At 39.9% G+C, this 16648-nt stretch overlaps 5 protein-coding genes across 6 annotated transcripts; 4 read left to right on the forward strand and 1 right to left on the reverse strand.

Annotated features, from left to right (window-relative positions):
- The first annotated feature begins 3198 nt into the window (after positions 1–3198).
- On the forward strand, positions 3199–4481 carry LOC309715495 (claudin-4-like). The gene has a single exon (XM_082548673.1). The coding sequence runs from the start codon at positions 3476–3478 to the stop codon at positions 4121–4123; it is 648 nt and encodes a 215-aa protein (XP_082404799.1). The 5' UTR covers positions 3199–3475; the 3' UTR covers positions 4124–4481.
- A 2045-nt stretch (positions 4482–6526) lies between these two features.
- On the forward strand, positions 6527–7323 carry LOC309715496 (claudin-4-like). Its single transcript, XM_082548674.1, has one exon. It carries the CDS (start codon positions 6601–6603, stop codon positions 7237–7239), a length of 639 nt encoding a protein of 212 aa, XP_082404800.1. The 5' UTR covers positions 6527–6600; the 3' UTR covers positions 7240–7323.
- Positions 7324–8500: 1177 nt separating this feature from the next.
- Positions 8501–10143, reverse strand: cldn29 (claudin 29). Its single transcript, XM_082548675.1, has 2 exons — positions 9909–10143; positions 8501–9629 (listed from the first exon to the last, which is right to left on the reverse strand). Exon 2 carries the CDS (start codon positions 9429–9431, stop codon positions 8799–8801), a length of 633 nt encoding a protein of 210 aa, XP_082404801.1. The 5' UTR covers positions 9432–9629; positions 9909–10143; the 3' UTR covers positions 8501–8798.
- A 400-nt stretch (positions 10144–10543) lies between these two features.
- LOC309715498 (claudin-like protein ZF-A89) lies at positions 10544–11386 on the forward strand. Its single transcript, XM_082548676.1, has one exon. It carries the CDS (start codon positions 10622–10624, stop codon positions 11252–11254), a length of 633 nt encoding a protein of 210 aa, XP_082404802.1. The 5' UTR covers positions 10544–10621; the 3' UTR covers positions 11255–11386.
- Positions 11387–11797: 411 nt separating this feature from the next.
- LOC309715504 (claudin-like protein ZF-A89) lies at positions 11798–16285 on the forward strand. 2 transcript variants are annotated; one of them, XM_082548684.1, is made up of 2 exons: positions 11798–12209; positions 14822–16285. In XM_082548684.1, the coding sequence occupies exon 2, from the start codon at positions 15052–15054 to the stop codon at positions 15616–15618; it is 567 nt and encodes a 188-aa protein (XP_082404810.1). In that variant the 5' UTR covers positions 11798–12209; positions 14822–15051; the 3' UTR covers positions 15619–16285. The 2 variants fall into 2 exon arrangements, with proteins under 2 accessions (XP_082404810.1, XP_082404811.1); XM_082548685.1 differs by lacking the exon at positions 11798–12209 and adding an exon at positions 13881–14110.
- Positions 16286–16648: the final 363 nt, after the last annotated feature.

Genomic DNA, 16648 nt, shown 5'->3' on the forward strand with positions numbered 1-16648 from the left:
TTTTAAGCACAACAGCGATTCCAAACACACTATTAGCCATTTTGGCCTCTCCAGAGCTTGAATGGGAAGAAAAGTTTGCCAACATTGAGAGCTTTGAATGTCCTTCATGAAACCTGGGAAATTATTCTTGAAGACTAAAGAAATTAAAAGGAACTTTTCTCAAGAGAGTTCAGGCTGTGCTGAAGAATGAAGGTGGACATACTAAATATTGACTTTTAAGCTAGTTAGAACTGTACAAACACGGTTTTTGCTTCATTTACATTATTTTTACTGTTTGTATGTTTAGGCGATTTAAAAAAATTCTTTTTTCAAATATACTGATTTTTCAAGTTTCCAGCAAACTGTCAATCCCATTTCATTTCAAGCAGTTCAGTGCACAGAGAGATGGTGATTTCCACAGGCAGCCTTTGTTGTCTGTTCTTCTGTTCTAGAAGCAGAACGTTGGCTACAAAGCCATAAATGCTCTAAAGGAGGGTGGAGCCTTGCATTTAATGGGTGCTTAGAGAGTTATGGTCACATAAGAAATGGAAATAAAGGATGTTTGAGCACAGGTGATAGCACACTTTCACAATCTTCCAGACATATATCTCTTAGTACATGTACTGCATCGAAAAAAAGGTTAAAGTTGATATTATTTTCTGTAAATGCAAAGTTTCAAATTAATAGGCTGCTTCTACTAACTGCAACCTCAGATTCTGGTTACGCAGAAAAAGAGTTCACATCACCAACTGCGTGTGCATATGCCATACATGCACAAGCACAAAAATAGACACTGCTGTCACCTATTGGGCACAACGAGGAATAACAGATAAAAGGGGAAACATAGCAGACAAAACAGAGTTTATCATTCTCCTTTGATTTCAATGCTTTGATTTGCTGCAATAGCTGCAAAATCCAGACATGCCAAATATGTTGTACATCACCTCACTGACTACTCTTTGATGCCTTCATCCACTCACCCTAAATGAGCTTCATACACAACAAAAGCTCTTTTCTTGTAACCTTCAGCAAACAAAAAGCTCTTGTATGTTCACATTTACAATTGGCCTTCAGTCTGAGCTTCAGAACACTCACAGAGCTTCTCTCACCTCCAACCTCAGCCTGCAGTTTGTACGCCTTCTTAATATTTTTCCCACTTCATAAATCACATATTTATTTGAAAAATAAAGTTTGGACACTGTGTAAAATGTAAATAACAACAGACTGAAATGATTTGTAAATCTCATAAACCCCCAATAGAACACAAAAAACATATCAGTTGTTTAAGGAAATGCAATATTTTAGGAAATATATTTGCTGATTTTGAAGCAACATATCTCAGTTTGTAGCATTGCCTCTTCTTTTAACAGCAGTGTGTAAACATCTGGAAATAAGGTAAGCACCTGCTGAACTTTTTGGGAGAGCACAGTGTTCCCATCTCTGTCTGATGTAGGACTAACAGTTCATTCATTCTGGGTCTTCTTTTCATTTCGTAATGCTCCACATATTTTTAACTGGTAAAAAGTCTGGACTGCAGGCAGGTCAGTTCAAAACTCTTCTACTATGAAGCCATTTTGCTGTAATAGATGCAATATGCGTTTTAGAATTGTCTTTGTTAAATATGCAAGGCCTTTTCTGAAAAAGATGCCACCTGAAAGCTACTATATCCAAAGGCACTGCCATACCTTCAGAGATGCTGGCTTTTACACTGAGAGCTGTTGACAAGCTGGATGACCCTTTTTTCCTTTTGACATGTTCCCCATGTTCTATAGAGAATAAAACAGGAGTTTGGGAGATTTGCAAATCACATTATCTGTTTTATTGACATTTTAGACAGTGTCCAAACATGTTCAGAAATAAGATTGTATATTATTTTTTCTTTCTCCAGGAACAGTTTGAGAAAACAGAAGTGACAGGACAACAGGTGTGTCTTGTGAAGTGTTTATGGAAGCATAGGTTGATTAGATATCACACATCACACACAAGAATGTTATAGGATAATATGAGTTCGTCAGTATTGAGCTACTGGGAGAGGCAACAATCTCACAATCTGTAAAGCAAACAGAGTGGAAGAGTGACATCTGGAGCTGGTTCATCTCCTGTTTTCCTTCATGCTGACTGTAAGTGACACCCTACACTACGTGCACTTCTTTGAAAAAACCCCACACACCAGTAATTCATGAATTTGGTGAAGAGTAAGTGCTTGAAAGATTTACACTACTTCGCTTACATGTTATTTCTGCTAATTTTTCATTCGAGGTCAAACACAAATGTAGAGCAAACAGTTAGGTGTACTTTGTTCTTTTCATTTCAATTTATGATTTAATTATTTTACTGTTCTTAATTTACTTAATTTACTTTATCTGAACCTTTGTATTTTACACTGGATGCAGTTATCTAAGAAAATAGGTCAGGGATTCCCGAAGCGTGGGCTGGGGCCCCTGGTGGGCTGCGAAGGTACTGCAGGTGGGCCATAGTAGTAAGAGAAATTCTGTTTAAATTTACTCTCAAGTATGTACAAGTAGATATTTATATAAATATATTATTTTATATAAAAAGCAAATTAAAACTGGTAATAGGAGGTGGGCAGTTTGTGATATTACTTGTTACTCCGACTTGCATATGACTGGATAGTATTTTATAAAAAACTGTTTGTGTTATTTATGATTTCTTAAAAAACTAATTATAAGGAAATATATCACTCTCTCGTTGGGACTTTGGGAAAAGCAGATGAAGATAATTTCCTGTCAAAGATTATTAATACTCATATGAGATTAAAACTGATCATTATTGTTTTTAGGGACATAGTCAAAGCCTAATCAAGCAAATGATTGTACTCTTAACTACACTTTTAATATTAAAATCAATTAAAGTATTCGAATTAACTTTAAGTGAAAGAATAATATTCCCCTCAGTCCTGAGCTGTGTCCATCCCCCTCAACCTCTTGACATGCTGGAAAGTGAAAGATACAGTTCTTCCAGAGAGTCTTTTGCAAGGCCATTTATGTGCATTTACTTGAGAGAGAACTCCAGCGGGATGCCATCCATTATCAGCGCAGGTGTAACACAACAAAAACACTGAGCACATGACCATTTTTGGTTAGTCGTAAGTTTTGGTCAGAGGTGTTGTCATTTCAGACTGACTGAGTCACCAGACATTCAGGACATCACTCCACCCACCTGCTCACCGGCTCACCTGTTCAGGTGAAACTTTATATTTAGGGAGTGGACCTGAAGAGCAGGTGCTGATGACGGTTCGCTGTTTCTCCATTGCCCCTCCTCCATCAGGCATTTGTACCTGCTCCACTCCTCACCCATTCAGCAGACTTGTCTGACCGGCAGAAAACTCGACTTCATCGCAAGGAAGAAACAAATATTCAACAGCCTGTATCACTCCACAGTGAGAACGTCGATACGCACTCAGAGCTTTATCAGCAACCTCTGAAAAGAGAAAGGACTTTAATTTGAAGCAGCTTGAAGAACAAATCTGACCAAAATGGTGTCTGCTGGCTTCCAAATGCTGGGTGCAGCCTTGGGGATCATTGGCTGGATTGGAGTCATCGTTGTGTGCGCTGTTCCCATGTGGAGGGTCACTGCTTTTATTGGCAGCAACATTGTCACCTCACAGGTCATCTGGGAAGGTATCTGGATGAGCTGTGTGGTCCAGAGCACAGGCCAGATGCAATGCAAGGTCTACGACTCCATGCTCGCCCTCACCGGAGACCTCCAGGGTGCTCGGGCCCTGACTATCATTTCCATTGTGGTAGGCGTCATGGCTATTCTGCTCGCTGTAGCTGGAGGAAGATGCACCAACTGTGTGGAGGATCAACAGCAAAAAGATAAAGTGGCTGTCGCAGCTGGGGTTATGTTCATCATCGCTGCGGTCCTCTGCCTTGTCCCTGTCTGCTGGACAGCCAACACTATTATCCAGGAGTTCTACAGCCCTCTTCTGAATGCGGCCCAGAAGAGAGAGATGGGTGCCTCGCTGTATATCGGATGGGGTGCTTCTGCTTTGATGCTTATCGGAGGGGGATTACTCTGTGCCAGCTGCCCCAAAAAAGAAAAAGAACCCTACAATGCAAGGTACACAGCTGCCACTAGGTCTGATGCCTCAGCACCAATATCTGGGAAAGGCTACGTCTGAAATATTTACTGGGACAGATGCACCAGAGTTTATGGGTTGTGTGTGTTGGTAATTCAGGTTACTTGATGAAACGTGACTCCTCATGAGAGTGTTGGAGTGTTTTGAGATGATGTTAACACCAAGAAAGGAACCACACCCAAGTCTACATAGTCTACAGCTGTGTGTGTGTGTTTGTGTCAAAAGTACTATGTTGTGTAAGTGCTAACAAGTCTAGTATATCCATATGCTTATGTATCTTTTTAAAATGTTCACTTTTGCTCCTGTGCTTGTAGATTGTTTTTCAGAACTATGTATACAAAATTCTCAATGCACCACTTCTACTGTAAATAAATATTTTTACTGTTTACAAATCTGAGAATATGTGTTACTGTTTTTTTGTTTCCACTCAATGTTTGTGTTCAACAGGATTCATTCAGTGGTCACCCACAATCACATTTAAAGGAAATTCTAACATTAAAAACAGTGTATTTACAGTATCCATACTCTTTTTATTGTGCGTTTGACACATTTTTAATGTATATTAATTGTAACATACATGTTCATTATGTAACACGGCATAATCAAAACAAGGATGCTTAAAAAACAAACGTCACAGTATGTGAGAAGCAACCATTCTCCGACTTTCTGGTTGAACAGGTTTGGGTGTGGCAAGCATAATACTGGCTGGAAACCGGCCTGTCTGGTTAAACTGTGAACCTACAACAAAGGTATTTGGACTTTGAATGTAGTCACAGAACCAAGTTTTATTTGTTAGGGGAGTAAATATTTAAAAAGAAACAAAGTCTTGTAGTAAGCAAACATTTCTGGAGTGTAAAACAATCCACGGTTCTTATATAGCGCTTTTCTACTCTATCTGAGCACTCAAAGCACTTTACACAACTAATTCATTCAGCCAATCACATTTTGTAAGTGTTTACTACATAACATTCATAGGCATTCACACTCCGATGGATGTATCTTGCCCAAGGATATTTGGCATGCAGACTAGAGGAGCCTGGGACTGAACCACCAGCCATCTGGTTAGTAGCTGACCTGCTCTACCACCTGAGCTACAGTCAGCTCTTAATTTATGTCTGTGAAGGTCTGTGAAGGTTTTCAGTCATCCAGGTCATCGTAGTCTAAGGAGCTTGGAAAGAAAAGCGTCTGGAGTTGCTTGAAGACATAGAAGAGCCACCTCCACAGGACAAGACTCGGCGGTCCATCTGCATCTAAAGGACAAAGGTCACTACTTAGATGATGCCAATGTTCACATTCTGGACAGAGAAAACAGATGGTTTGAAAGAGGAGTGAAAGAAGCCATCATTGTTCATTGTGAGCGACCATCTTTGAACAGAGGCGGGGGTTTACGACACCAACTCTCTGCCATCTATTATCCAGTTTTGAGATCCCTTCCCAGATGCCTTAACGCCCACTCACATCCTGGGCCATCTGACCACAGGAAATCACATGAAAGGGTGGGGCCAGGTTTCACAATTAGCTCACCTGAAACCTTGGCTGATTGTTTCAAGGTGATTCAAAGTGCTTTACAAAGACATTAGAAACAAAAACAAATAAAAAGCATGATTTAAAATTGATTAAAACAAGCAAACAAACAAACAAACTAATTAACAAACAAACAAACAATACAGTATATAAAATCAAAACAGATAAAATCAGAACAGTAGATAAAATCAGTAGTTAAATGTAAGTTTTGAAATTTAAGCTTAAAGTGTGGATTTGGTGCTTCATTCAAATGCAGCTGAGAACAGGTGAGTCTTCAACCTGGATTTAAATAAACTGAGTGTTTCAGCTGATCTGAGGCTTTCTGGGAGTTTGTTCCAGATATATGGAGCATAAAAGCTGAATGCAGCTTCTCCGTGTCTGGTTCTGACTCTGGGAACTGATAAAAGACCGGATCCAGATGACCTGAGGGATCTGGAAGGTTCATACTGGGTCAGAGGTAGAGGATCATCAGAGGCTCCATTGTCCCTCTTTGGAGGGACACACCCACAGGGCCACCATTTGACCCCAGAACTGAAGAAGCTTCTCGTGCGAGTTTGTTTTTGCTCAGAGACTGACCTTACCTTTGTGTGCATGCACGTTTGTAGGTGTGTGTGTAGAGAGAGTGTGCGTGTTTGTGTGAGGACACCTGAGGATCTGATAGCACTGTTGTTCCCACTGTTGAAGTCTTGAACGACTGAATAAAGCTTGTTTGTGTGAGGACAATGAAGGAAGCTAGAGAATAAGGTCTGTGGATATCAGGTCTCCAGTTTCCCGCTTTGTCTGAGGACACAGAAACTCCACCCTGAAACACAGCAGCAAGCATCTATCTTCTCACAGCTAGGCACAGGAACATTAGACCACAGCAAATCCATCATCAGGCAGGTGTATCTGCAGCACATACAAGACTGGAGTGTGGTTCAATTTTCTGTGGTGCCAACTTTTTCTTTTTCTTATTTCTTGAATTTTGCGTAGAAATCTGTTACAGCAGCATTTTCATGGCTTCTCAGGGCCTCCAGATCTTGGGTGTTTTACTGGCCTTCTTTGGTTGGCTGGGCGCCATTATCACCTGCGGTTTGCCCATGTGGAGAGTCACCGCTTTCGTGGGGGCGAATATCGTCACAGCCCAGGTGATCTGGGAAGGCTTGTGGATGAGCTGTGTGGTCCAGAGCACGGGGCAAATGCAGTGTAAGATGTACGACTCCATGCTGGCTCTGCCTCAGGACCTGCAGACTGCCAGGGCCATGGTGATCATCTCTGTGATTGTTGGGATATTCGGCATCCTCATGGCTGTGATCGGAGGAAAATGCACCAACTGCATGGAGGATGACGTGGCCAAAGCTAAAACCTGCATCGTGGCTGGAGTGATATTCATAATAACCGCCTTGCTGATTTTGATTCCTGTATCGTGGTCAGCTCATGCAGTAATCAGCGACTTTTATAACCCCCTATTGGTTGAGGCTCAAAGAAGGGAGCTTGGATCTTCACTTTACATAGGCTGGTGCTCTGCTGCGGTGCTGCTGATGGGAGGTGGTCTTCTCTGCAGCAGCTGTCCCCCAAAAGTTGGTGGCAGACCCTACATACCTGCCAAATTCACACCTGTAAGAAGCATATCTTCAAATGTTGACTATGTGTGAGTGTCTCAGCTACAATGCTAATAAAAAGGCACAGCAGTGTACTCGAACAATTCTGAAGGCTGAAGGCAGATAAAAAAAAATAAAACAGATCACATTTTACTACATTTAATAGGTTTCATACATGCCTTGATCATATCTTGATTCTTTTTTAAAGTATATTTTAGGTTACTGAATGAATGTCAATGCTATTTTTAGATGAAATGTGTATTTTTCACAAATAAATGTTTTGCATGAATACCACCAAGTTTGTCATATATATCTTGTAAGTTGCATGTGAAGAGAAATGGACTTGATTGTATGCAGAATTTTTTAAAGCTCCCACTAATAATGGACAATGAGCCTTCAATTGCCAGGAAATTTGAACCTTTTGAAGTGGGAGTGTTTATCTGAACCTTATTGAACCTTGTGACAAATGAAAAAAGAAACCCAACTTGCATATAATGTCTAAGTTGTATTGTTCACAGTTTAGCTCAAAAACATGAGTGACTTAGGGTTTGAAAAAAAAAAAAGATCCCACTGATGACGTCGAGGTCTGTAAAACTTGTGCATCAAATGTGACACACTTGGTGTTACAGGGTTTAAGTACCAAAAAGACAAAGCTTTGTTCATGCAGCTCCTCCTCCTTTCCTGGAACTCAGAGTACAGACACATTGTAACCCAAACTGGAACTATAAGCTACTTCTTAGTAACCTCTAATGACAAAGCGTTCAAGAATTCAAGGGAGTAGACTCCTAGGAAGTTGGCCGTGTAGTAAAGACAGGAATTTACAGTTCCTGTCTTCAGTAAAATGGACAGTCTGTTGTTCAGATTCGTGTTACTAAGGGAACCCCTTTTCACCTCTAAAGAATGGATATTTACACTTTGCCCAGTAAGAGGACATCTGCCAAGTCTTGGAAAGACGATATATCCTGAACCACCTGAATGGGGTTTTTTTTTGTTCCCTGATTCTCAGTTGAAACCAGTGAGGACAACACAAACACATCACTGTGATTTATAAACACTGTTCCTGGACCAGTTTTGGCCTCTTGGTAGATAGCAAGAGGATAAAGTAAAAGTAGCAGTACCATCAAATTTAAAAACAGCCCCCCACCAAAAAAAAAAGTTTGGCAAAGTGGTGTATACATTCAAAAGTAAAAGCAATGCAGAATTTATCTTAACTTTAATATTTTTGGGAAATTAAGTATTATCACGAGTTGTGTTTGAAAACCAAGTCTGAATTGTAAAAACAACTACCAGAGGGGTCGATCTGCTGATGGTGGTGGGGAATCAGATCCCAAAACATCTTAGTGAATTAAGCAGAATAACTACAATTAAAAAATTACATGTGGCAATAAACAGTTTATTGGTTAAAAATCACTTAAAGAACTTTAATATAGGAGTTAGAAAAAAAAACCCAGCACACCAATCCTGCAGTAATCTAACATCACACACACTTTGACAGACAAAAGGCCATAGTGTTAGTTACACCTGCACTATGCATACACTGTGATAAGAAACAGGTTTGTACTCTTTGTGAAAGAGGTCATGCTCATCCACTTCTCATGTAATGCAATATAATCTTAGACAAATTCCTTCCCGGGTGTTGTTGATTTAGGTGCCGAGTACTTCGCACCACTGTAGCGGTTGTCTCCTGCTGGGCACTGACAACAGAGAAGTGAACCACCAATCAGTAGTAACCCTGCTGCACCCCAGCCCACGTACAAACAGGCACCCAGCTCTCTCCTCTGAGCATCTGGAACCATGGGGTTGTAAAAGTCCTTTATGATGGTATTAGCAGGCAGCGATACAGTCACAAGACACAGAGCCCCACTCAGGATGAAGAAAAAGCCTGCAGAGATAGCAACTCTGGCTTTTGCCATTTTGTCCCCAACACAAGTGGTGCATTTACCTCCAACCACAGAAAGCAGCAGGCCAAACAAAGAAAACAGGATAGAGATGACGATCATGGCTCGAGCTGCCTGCAGGTCTGGAGGCAGGGCCAAAAGGGAATCGTAGACCTTGCACTGCATCTGGCCGGTGCTTTGCACCACACAGCTCATCCAGAGTCCTTCCCAGATGGTTTGAGCCACCACAATGTTATTTCCAATGAAAGCAGATACCTTCCACAAGGGCAGCATGCAGATCAGTATGTTTCCAATCCATCCAAGCACAGCCAGCCCAACACCCAGAATCTGCAACCCTAAAGAAGGCATAACAGCTTTTTCCCCCCCTTTTTTTTAGACGAGTCAGTTCTTTGCAGGGTTTCCAAATAAGAGTCCACTCTCAGCAGAAGTTTTATATGACCTACAAATCCCCCCAGAATACAGCCCTCCTCTGGGTGGGCTCTGGCTCCACTGCATCAATCACGCTCCATTTGATTTCAGAGGTTTTCTTGACAACAAAGAGGCCCACTTGTCCCCAAACAGAGCCCAGAGAAAGAAAAGAAGCTTTAACAGTGCAAATCAAGGGGGAATTCTTTTTAATTAATTTTAAATATATGGAATGATGCACAAACCCAACCACATCATGTTTGGTTTAATAAAAAAAAAATTCAAATGTCTGAGCAGCGACTCTAAAGAAGGGTAAACATTTTTATTGCCTCTGGAGAAAGAAAGTAAGAAATCCCACAATCATAAAAAAGTAGTAAGTTTGATTTGGTTAAAAATATCAAAACTATTAAAACCCATTACCTGATAAGATAGGCTCATTAAAAGAGAAACCAACCATACCAAGGAGGATCACAGGTTGAGAAACAACCAACGTGGTGCATGTCTAATTTAATACTGTTTGTTTCTTTTGTTTTTTTCCCCCAAGCCAATGCCTCACGCCTAATTACCACAGGTGGACTCACTCAGCTTGATTGCTGCACTGGTAAAAGAAAATGAAATCAGATGTAAAACCAAAAGCAATCATTATGAGCTCATATTGTTACACGAGATACTAAAGTCAATATTAAAATGCAATCTTTAAAATCACTCTTCTTCTCATTGTTATGTTCTTGGTAAAACTGCTACTTTTGTCTGAGTGAAATCATAGCCTCACAAAAAACACCCACAAAAAAATAATGAAAAAGACATTAATTTAGGTGGAAGATTTTTATTCTAAACATTCTTTTCATTTCAGTTTTCACAGCACTTTTGCAAACATTCATCCATTTTCTTATTGGCTTATCATAAGAAAATGGGTTGGAGGGGATCTGGGACATATGCCAGCTATCACTGGGCAGGAGGTCAGTCCTAATGACCACAGGTGTTTTCACTTTGAACACTTCTGAATAACCAATCAGGAGAAACCACGAGCCTCCCATGTGGATATAAAAGCTGCAGTTGAGGCAGTCATGTTGTCTTGTTGTGTTTCCAGTTGATTCTTTCTCACAGCTCTCTGGTGCGCCAGAAGAGACAGTATGGCATCTGCAGAACTTCAGATCTTGGGCATCATTTTGGCAGTGATTGGCTTTTCTGGAGACATAATTACATGTGCTTTGCCATTGTGGAAGGTGTCTGCTTTCATTGGAAACAACATTGTGACAGCACAAGTTTTCTGGGAGGGTCTCTGGATGAACTGTGTAATGCAGAGCACTGGCCAGATGCAGTGCAAGGTCTACGATTCCATGCTCGCTCTTCCTCAAGACCTGCAGGCAGCCCGTGCTCTGGTTGTGATCTCCATCTTGGTCACCCTAATGGGACTCCTGCTTGCCATCGCAGGTGGAAAGTGCACCAACTGCATTGAAGAGGAGACTGCCAAGAGTAAGGTGGCCATTGCTGCGGGGGTGGTGTTCATTGTTGGTGGCATCCTGTGCCTCATCCCTGTATCCTGGTCTGCTAATGAGGTCATCAGGAACTTCTACAACCCAATCATGTCTGACGGACAGAGGAGAGAGCTTGGAGCATCGCTGTTCATTGGCTGGGCTTCATCTGGACTCCTGATCATTGGAGGTGCACTCCTTTGTTGTCAGTGCAAGCAGCCTAAAGATGGTGGCTACTCTGTCAAATACTCTGCTCCACGCACTGCAACAGGTGGTGGAGCATATGTTTAAATGTCTGCAAGAGGTTGGAACGGCTGTAGACTGTCACCCTCAAGAGAAATGGACTAGGCTGTTTTTATGGACTAAATATTTAGGTGCTTTTACTTTACTTTTGATTTAATAAAACTCTATTCACTAACTTGACTATGGTTGTGCTTTTTTTTTTTTTTTTTAATTTTTTTTTTTAAATTAAAATTTAAACTTGGCTCTAGTGGAGGGTTTCAATGAGTAAAAGGCTGCTTTTGTAGACTGCACTTTCTAGCAAACATGGTAGACTTTACACTCCAGCTCACAACTAAAACTCTAACTCTAGGAATTTAGAAGGCAGCTAACCGTGTGCAAATTGTCTTGCAGAATTTAAACTAAAAGGCAACAAATGCCAAACCAGAATCAGCAAAAATGCGCTATAAATTCATGAGGTGCACTTGAATTGATATCGTATTTGAAGGGGGGGGGCAGTAGTACAAAATAAGCTAAAAATCTATCTGGCCCGTCTGACATACAACTGGTATGTTTGATGCTGGAGTGTTTGGTCTGCTTTTAATTGCTGGTTGCTAGATAACATGTCATGTAATGAAGGCTTTGTGGCTATCCGATTGTTCAGTCTGACGTCACTAGCAGTGTCTGGGTCTAAACTCGCTGCAGGTCCATATATCAAACGATTACTGAGAGTTGAGAAACTGTCTAAAGTCTTTGATCTTTAAAATGATCAGTGTTCTGCTCTACCAGGTGTAACAATTGAGTTTAACATCCAGGCATCCATGAAAACGGAATTTATGACATTTAACTGAGTTGAAGTTAGCAGGGAGTTAGCTCGCGCTTCTATCTAAATACAATATAGCATGTCCTGACTGCGGGGTTTTGGAAACAAATTAAAACGTACAGCTCTGCTATCACTTCCAGCATAAATGAAGACAGAAAACTAAACAGCAGAGGTGGGACCAAGTCATTGTTTTGCAAGTCTCAAGTAAGTCTCAAGTCTTTATCCTCAAGTCTCAAGTCAAGTCTCAAGTAATGTCAGGCAAGTCAGAGTCGAGTCTCAAGTCACTGGTGTAAAAGTCCGAGTCAAGTCAAAAGTCTGAAACTTTGAATTTCAAGTCCTTTCGAGTCTTTAAAAAAAAAAACGAAAAAAAGCATGTTGCAGTTATGCTAAATGTAAATATTAGACCATGTAATTTTTTAATCTGTTTTTCTCAACACATACAAAATAGTGAACTTAGAAAATATACACAAATTGTGAAATTGCACCTCTTTAAAATGCAGCTCAATTAAACCTAGCTCCAAGAATAATTTTCACCGACAGTTCTGAGATAAGCTGCATGTTATTCTTGGATGCGGTTGTAGGACCGGCTTTGAAATCGCATGACAAAAATATCATACATAAATAAATGATTTTTTTTTTTAAAATATCATTTAAAAAAAAAACTGCATCACCAACGTAGCCTTGAAAACATTTGCTAGTTAGATGAAGTCAGCTATCTCATCGTAGCATATTTATATGCATATTTATAATTATACGGTTCTTGGAGTGAGTGCATACACTCATGAAGTTTAGTAACTTCAGGTCACTGCAACAAGCCCAGGTACAGTTTACCGACGGATGGGTGCAGGACCTTGAAATGCACCGTGTAGAACGAAAGACCATCGTACGTATCATAAGTTTACCAGTCTCACAAATCGTCGTCATAAATACACATTCCTTAACCGTTTATTAATAGGACCTTTGAGCTCAACGGTAATTAATTAGTAGTGGAAATAATTTCTGGTACCCATCACAGAAATGTAGCAGTGACAATAATACTGTATGCTGTAATTGTACTGGGCAATTAGTGATACAAAAAACCTGTTTTATCCTGTGAATAAAAGTATATGTTTTTGTCAATGTACCATAATAACAGAAGCGAAACGCAATATTGTGTCAGGACAATTCACTATTTATGCACAATAAACAAAGGAGCATAGCGCGACCATTTCTGTTCAGCGCCAGACTTGCTTGTAACCTATATCACCAATTATGTTAACTACAACAGCAGACTGACCTTCGTGTAAATGCTTGGAGCAGACTAACCTGTGAGCTGGAGTGTTCTGGGACGTTATATTTGATCTTTGAATGGCTGCAATCCAGGCCACCCGTCGCGTCTTTGTCACTTCGGAAACATGGCTCGAACAATTTCTCTTCAACGACGTAATCCGATAACAACCGATCTCTTTACCCGTCGGCTTCCCGTGGCTGTCATGCGACCGGCTATTGCAGTTAATAATACAACAGCTTCTTGACATTTTTGTGTTTCTTTTTATCGCTGTGTGACTGATTTTAATTGAAAGCCTGCGTGCGCTAGTACCGCTTGCCACGAGTTCCCAGAATCCTTTGCGGTTCTACCCGTGAATGACGTCACATTTTCAATCTCTATATAATATGCATGTTAAATTTTATATTTGGGGTAAAATATCAAGTCTTTTCAAGTAAACCGGTTCAAGTCCAATTCAAGTCCCAAGTCATTGGTGTAAAAGTCCAAGTCAAGTCACAAGTCTTACAACATTTTTTCAAGTCAAGTCTAAAGTCATAAAATTAATGACTCGAGTCTGACTCGAGTCCAAGTCATGTGACTCGAGTCCACACCTCTGCTAAACAGCAGTGACGTTTGTAGGGTTACTGAAGTTTGGCTAGCTGGTATATAATGATGTGCTACGTGACCGCTAGCGACACAGCTATGTTAGCATAATATAAACAAGCTTTTTTTCCACTCGATAAAAGTTAATGTGAGTGTTCTCAGTGGTCAGGAACAAATGTAATTGCATGGCAGGATGCTGTAAAAGGACCAAACTTCAGCCAGGAGAACAACTGAGATAATCCATCCACAATACGAGGTTAGTCATTCATATACTGCTGCATGGGCTGGGCTGTAGTTACATCCTAAGGTTTTAAAAACTGAGCTTAAATAAATGATTAGTGGTAATAAAAGCCGAGGGAGGTCAACAGTGATCACTGACTGTTTTAGGAGCTTTTTGAGATCAAATAGAAGAAAATACATAACATTAAACATGTTAACAACACAAAAGCCATATTAAACGCAGACTACTTTAGGCCCGGAAGTAGGATTCGTCGCGTCATCACTGAACAACCGGATAGGTTCGAATATTGTGCTTTGGGACTTTATGTGATTGGTGCATAAAGTCCTAAATTGACAATTTTACCTTGTTATGTGGTTACTAGGCGACATCCTATCTGATATAGATTTAAAAAAATCTTCAGGGGCCTGTGATGTGTCTGTCTGCCAGTTTTGCTTGCTGACTTGATTTTGTAGAAAGAGGTCATGAGCTAACATAGGCTTTGTTTATTTAGTAAGATTAAAACATTTAAGTGCCAAGAAATATTCAGAAAAATGCATCAGTAATTTGATACTGGTCTAGTTTTTCATGCATTCTGGTAATATGTGAAAGTACTTTAAAATACAAGAAGTATACATCATGAAATCTGCAGTCTCTATATTGCTGGTTTAAATGAGCAATCTGTTTATTCTTTGCAATGACAAAGCAAGTTTTTATACACAATTGCTTCTGTTAATGGCCTTCTACTAGTTTTTCAGGTCAAGCAGGAATCAAGACAAACAGGAAACTTGCCACAGAACACCGTCCCCTCCCTGTTGCCTTTCTCATACCTGAGGAGCAAAACAACAAAGCAAAACCCAACCAGCAGCATTTACAGACAACTGAAAGCTGGAAGTAAAAATGATCTTAAACTCAACTGGAGGTTGATTTTGATGTCTTTTTTTTTTTTACTTTAAATATAGACTTTATTTTCTGAAAACATGAAGACTCAGCTCGTTGGTGTGTGTTTGGCAATCCTCGGTTTTCTTGGCACCATCCTCATCTGCGCACTGCCCATGTGGAAGGTGTCGGCATTTATACAGTCAAACATCATCACTGCTCAGGTGTTTTGGGAAGGCTTATGGATGAACTGTGTGTTCCAGAGCACGGGTCAGTCACAATGCAAAAACTATGACTCGGTTTTGGCTTTACCACAAGAGCTGCAAGCCTCCAGGGCTCTAATCTGCGTGTCTATTGCTGTCAGCGTGGTGGCCATCGGGCTCACAGTGGTTGGAGCTCGATGCACTTCTTTCTTTGATTATGACCAACTGACCAAATCCAATGCCGGCATTGCAGGAGGTGTGGTGTTTATCATAGCAGGGATCGTGTGTATTATTCCTGTCACCTGGTCGGCTTACAGCATCATCACAGGGTTTTATAATCCTGTGGCCACAACAGGAAGTCAAGGAGAGCTGGGAGCTTCTATATATTTTGGATGGGTATCTGGAGCACTCCTTGTCATTGGAGGAATTACTTTGTGCACCACCTACAGATGCTGTAGAGGATGAGAGAACATGCCGTAGAACATCCAATACATGCTGCAGTTAACAATTCACAAGACAATGTGTGCACTCTCAAAGACTTTTTTTGTTTTGGGCTTTGAACTTCTATTTTCATCATTTTTGTCAACCTGTAATTGCACAATATTGAAATTTTACAACAAATCATAATGAAATGTGACACATTAATATAGTAAATTGCATGTATAATTATGTATTTTAATATTTTTAAAGAGCTACAAGGAAAATGAAGTCTGTTTGAGCTGCTCTTGGATTGTATGTATGTTGCATATGATAATAAAAAATGTTTACTGAAAAAATGTCCGATATGCTGTGTAGAGCACATGTTTTAAAAATTTTAATGAATAGTATTTGTTTAAGGCTCATAATCTTACGCAATATTTGTATTACTGCATGTGTGAAAAAGTCTTTTTATACTTTTATACTTTCAGTGAATTTCAGTGATAGTTTTAGTGGAAGTTAGACAAAATGAAGTAAACCAGTCAGCTACAGAAAAATAAGCTATTACCGTTGATTAAAAAATTAGGTAAAAATAGGTATGAATTCAGTGGTAGACTTTGTAACATTTTTAAACGATGTGTTCTTCATTGTTTGTGCATGTTGTACTCTGTAAATGAAAAAAAAACCCCTTTGTGTATTTGTATCTTAACAAAAATTAAAAATTCACTGTATATTTGTACTTTGGATGACAATTTATTTATATTTTTGTCTTTTTATTTCTATTTTGTAAAACTGCTAATTGCACTTAGGACTGTTCGATATGACGATATATATCGGATAACGATATGAAAACATTTATAGTTTAATATCATACGCTATCATTTGTTTCGTGGTGTCGCAAAATAAACTGTTTACGGCAATATTTTTTCATCGTTTTGATGGTCCACGTAGTGGGTACATTAACTTCTTAAAGCTCTCTTTTTTTCTTATATTTAAAATAACCACACTACAGACGGATAAGCGACTGTTTTCATACATTGGTTTGTTAGCAACAACAATGGTAAACTCAGCGTGGAGC

Source organism: Aulonocara stuartgranti (genome assembly GCF_965226115.1).
Source record: "Aulonocara stuartgranti genome assembly, chromosome: 10".
In the NCBI taxonomy this organism is placed as follows: Eukaryota; Metazoa; Chordata; class Actinopteri; order Cichliformes; family Cichlidae; genus Aulonocara; species Aulonocara stuartgranti.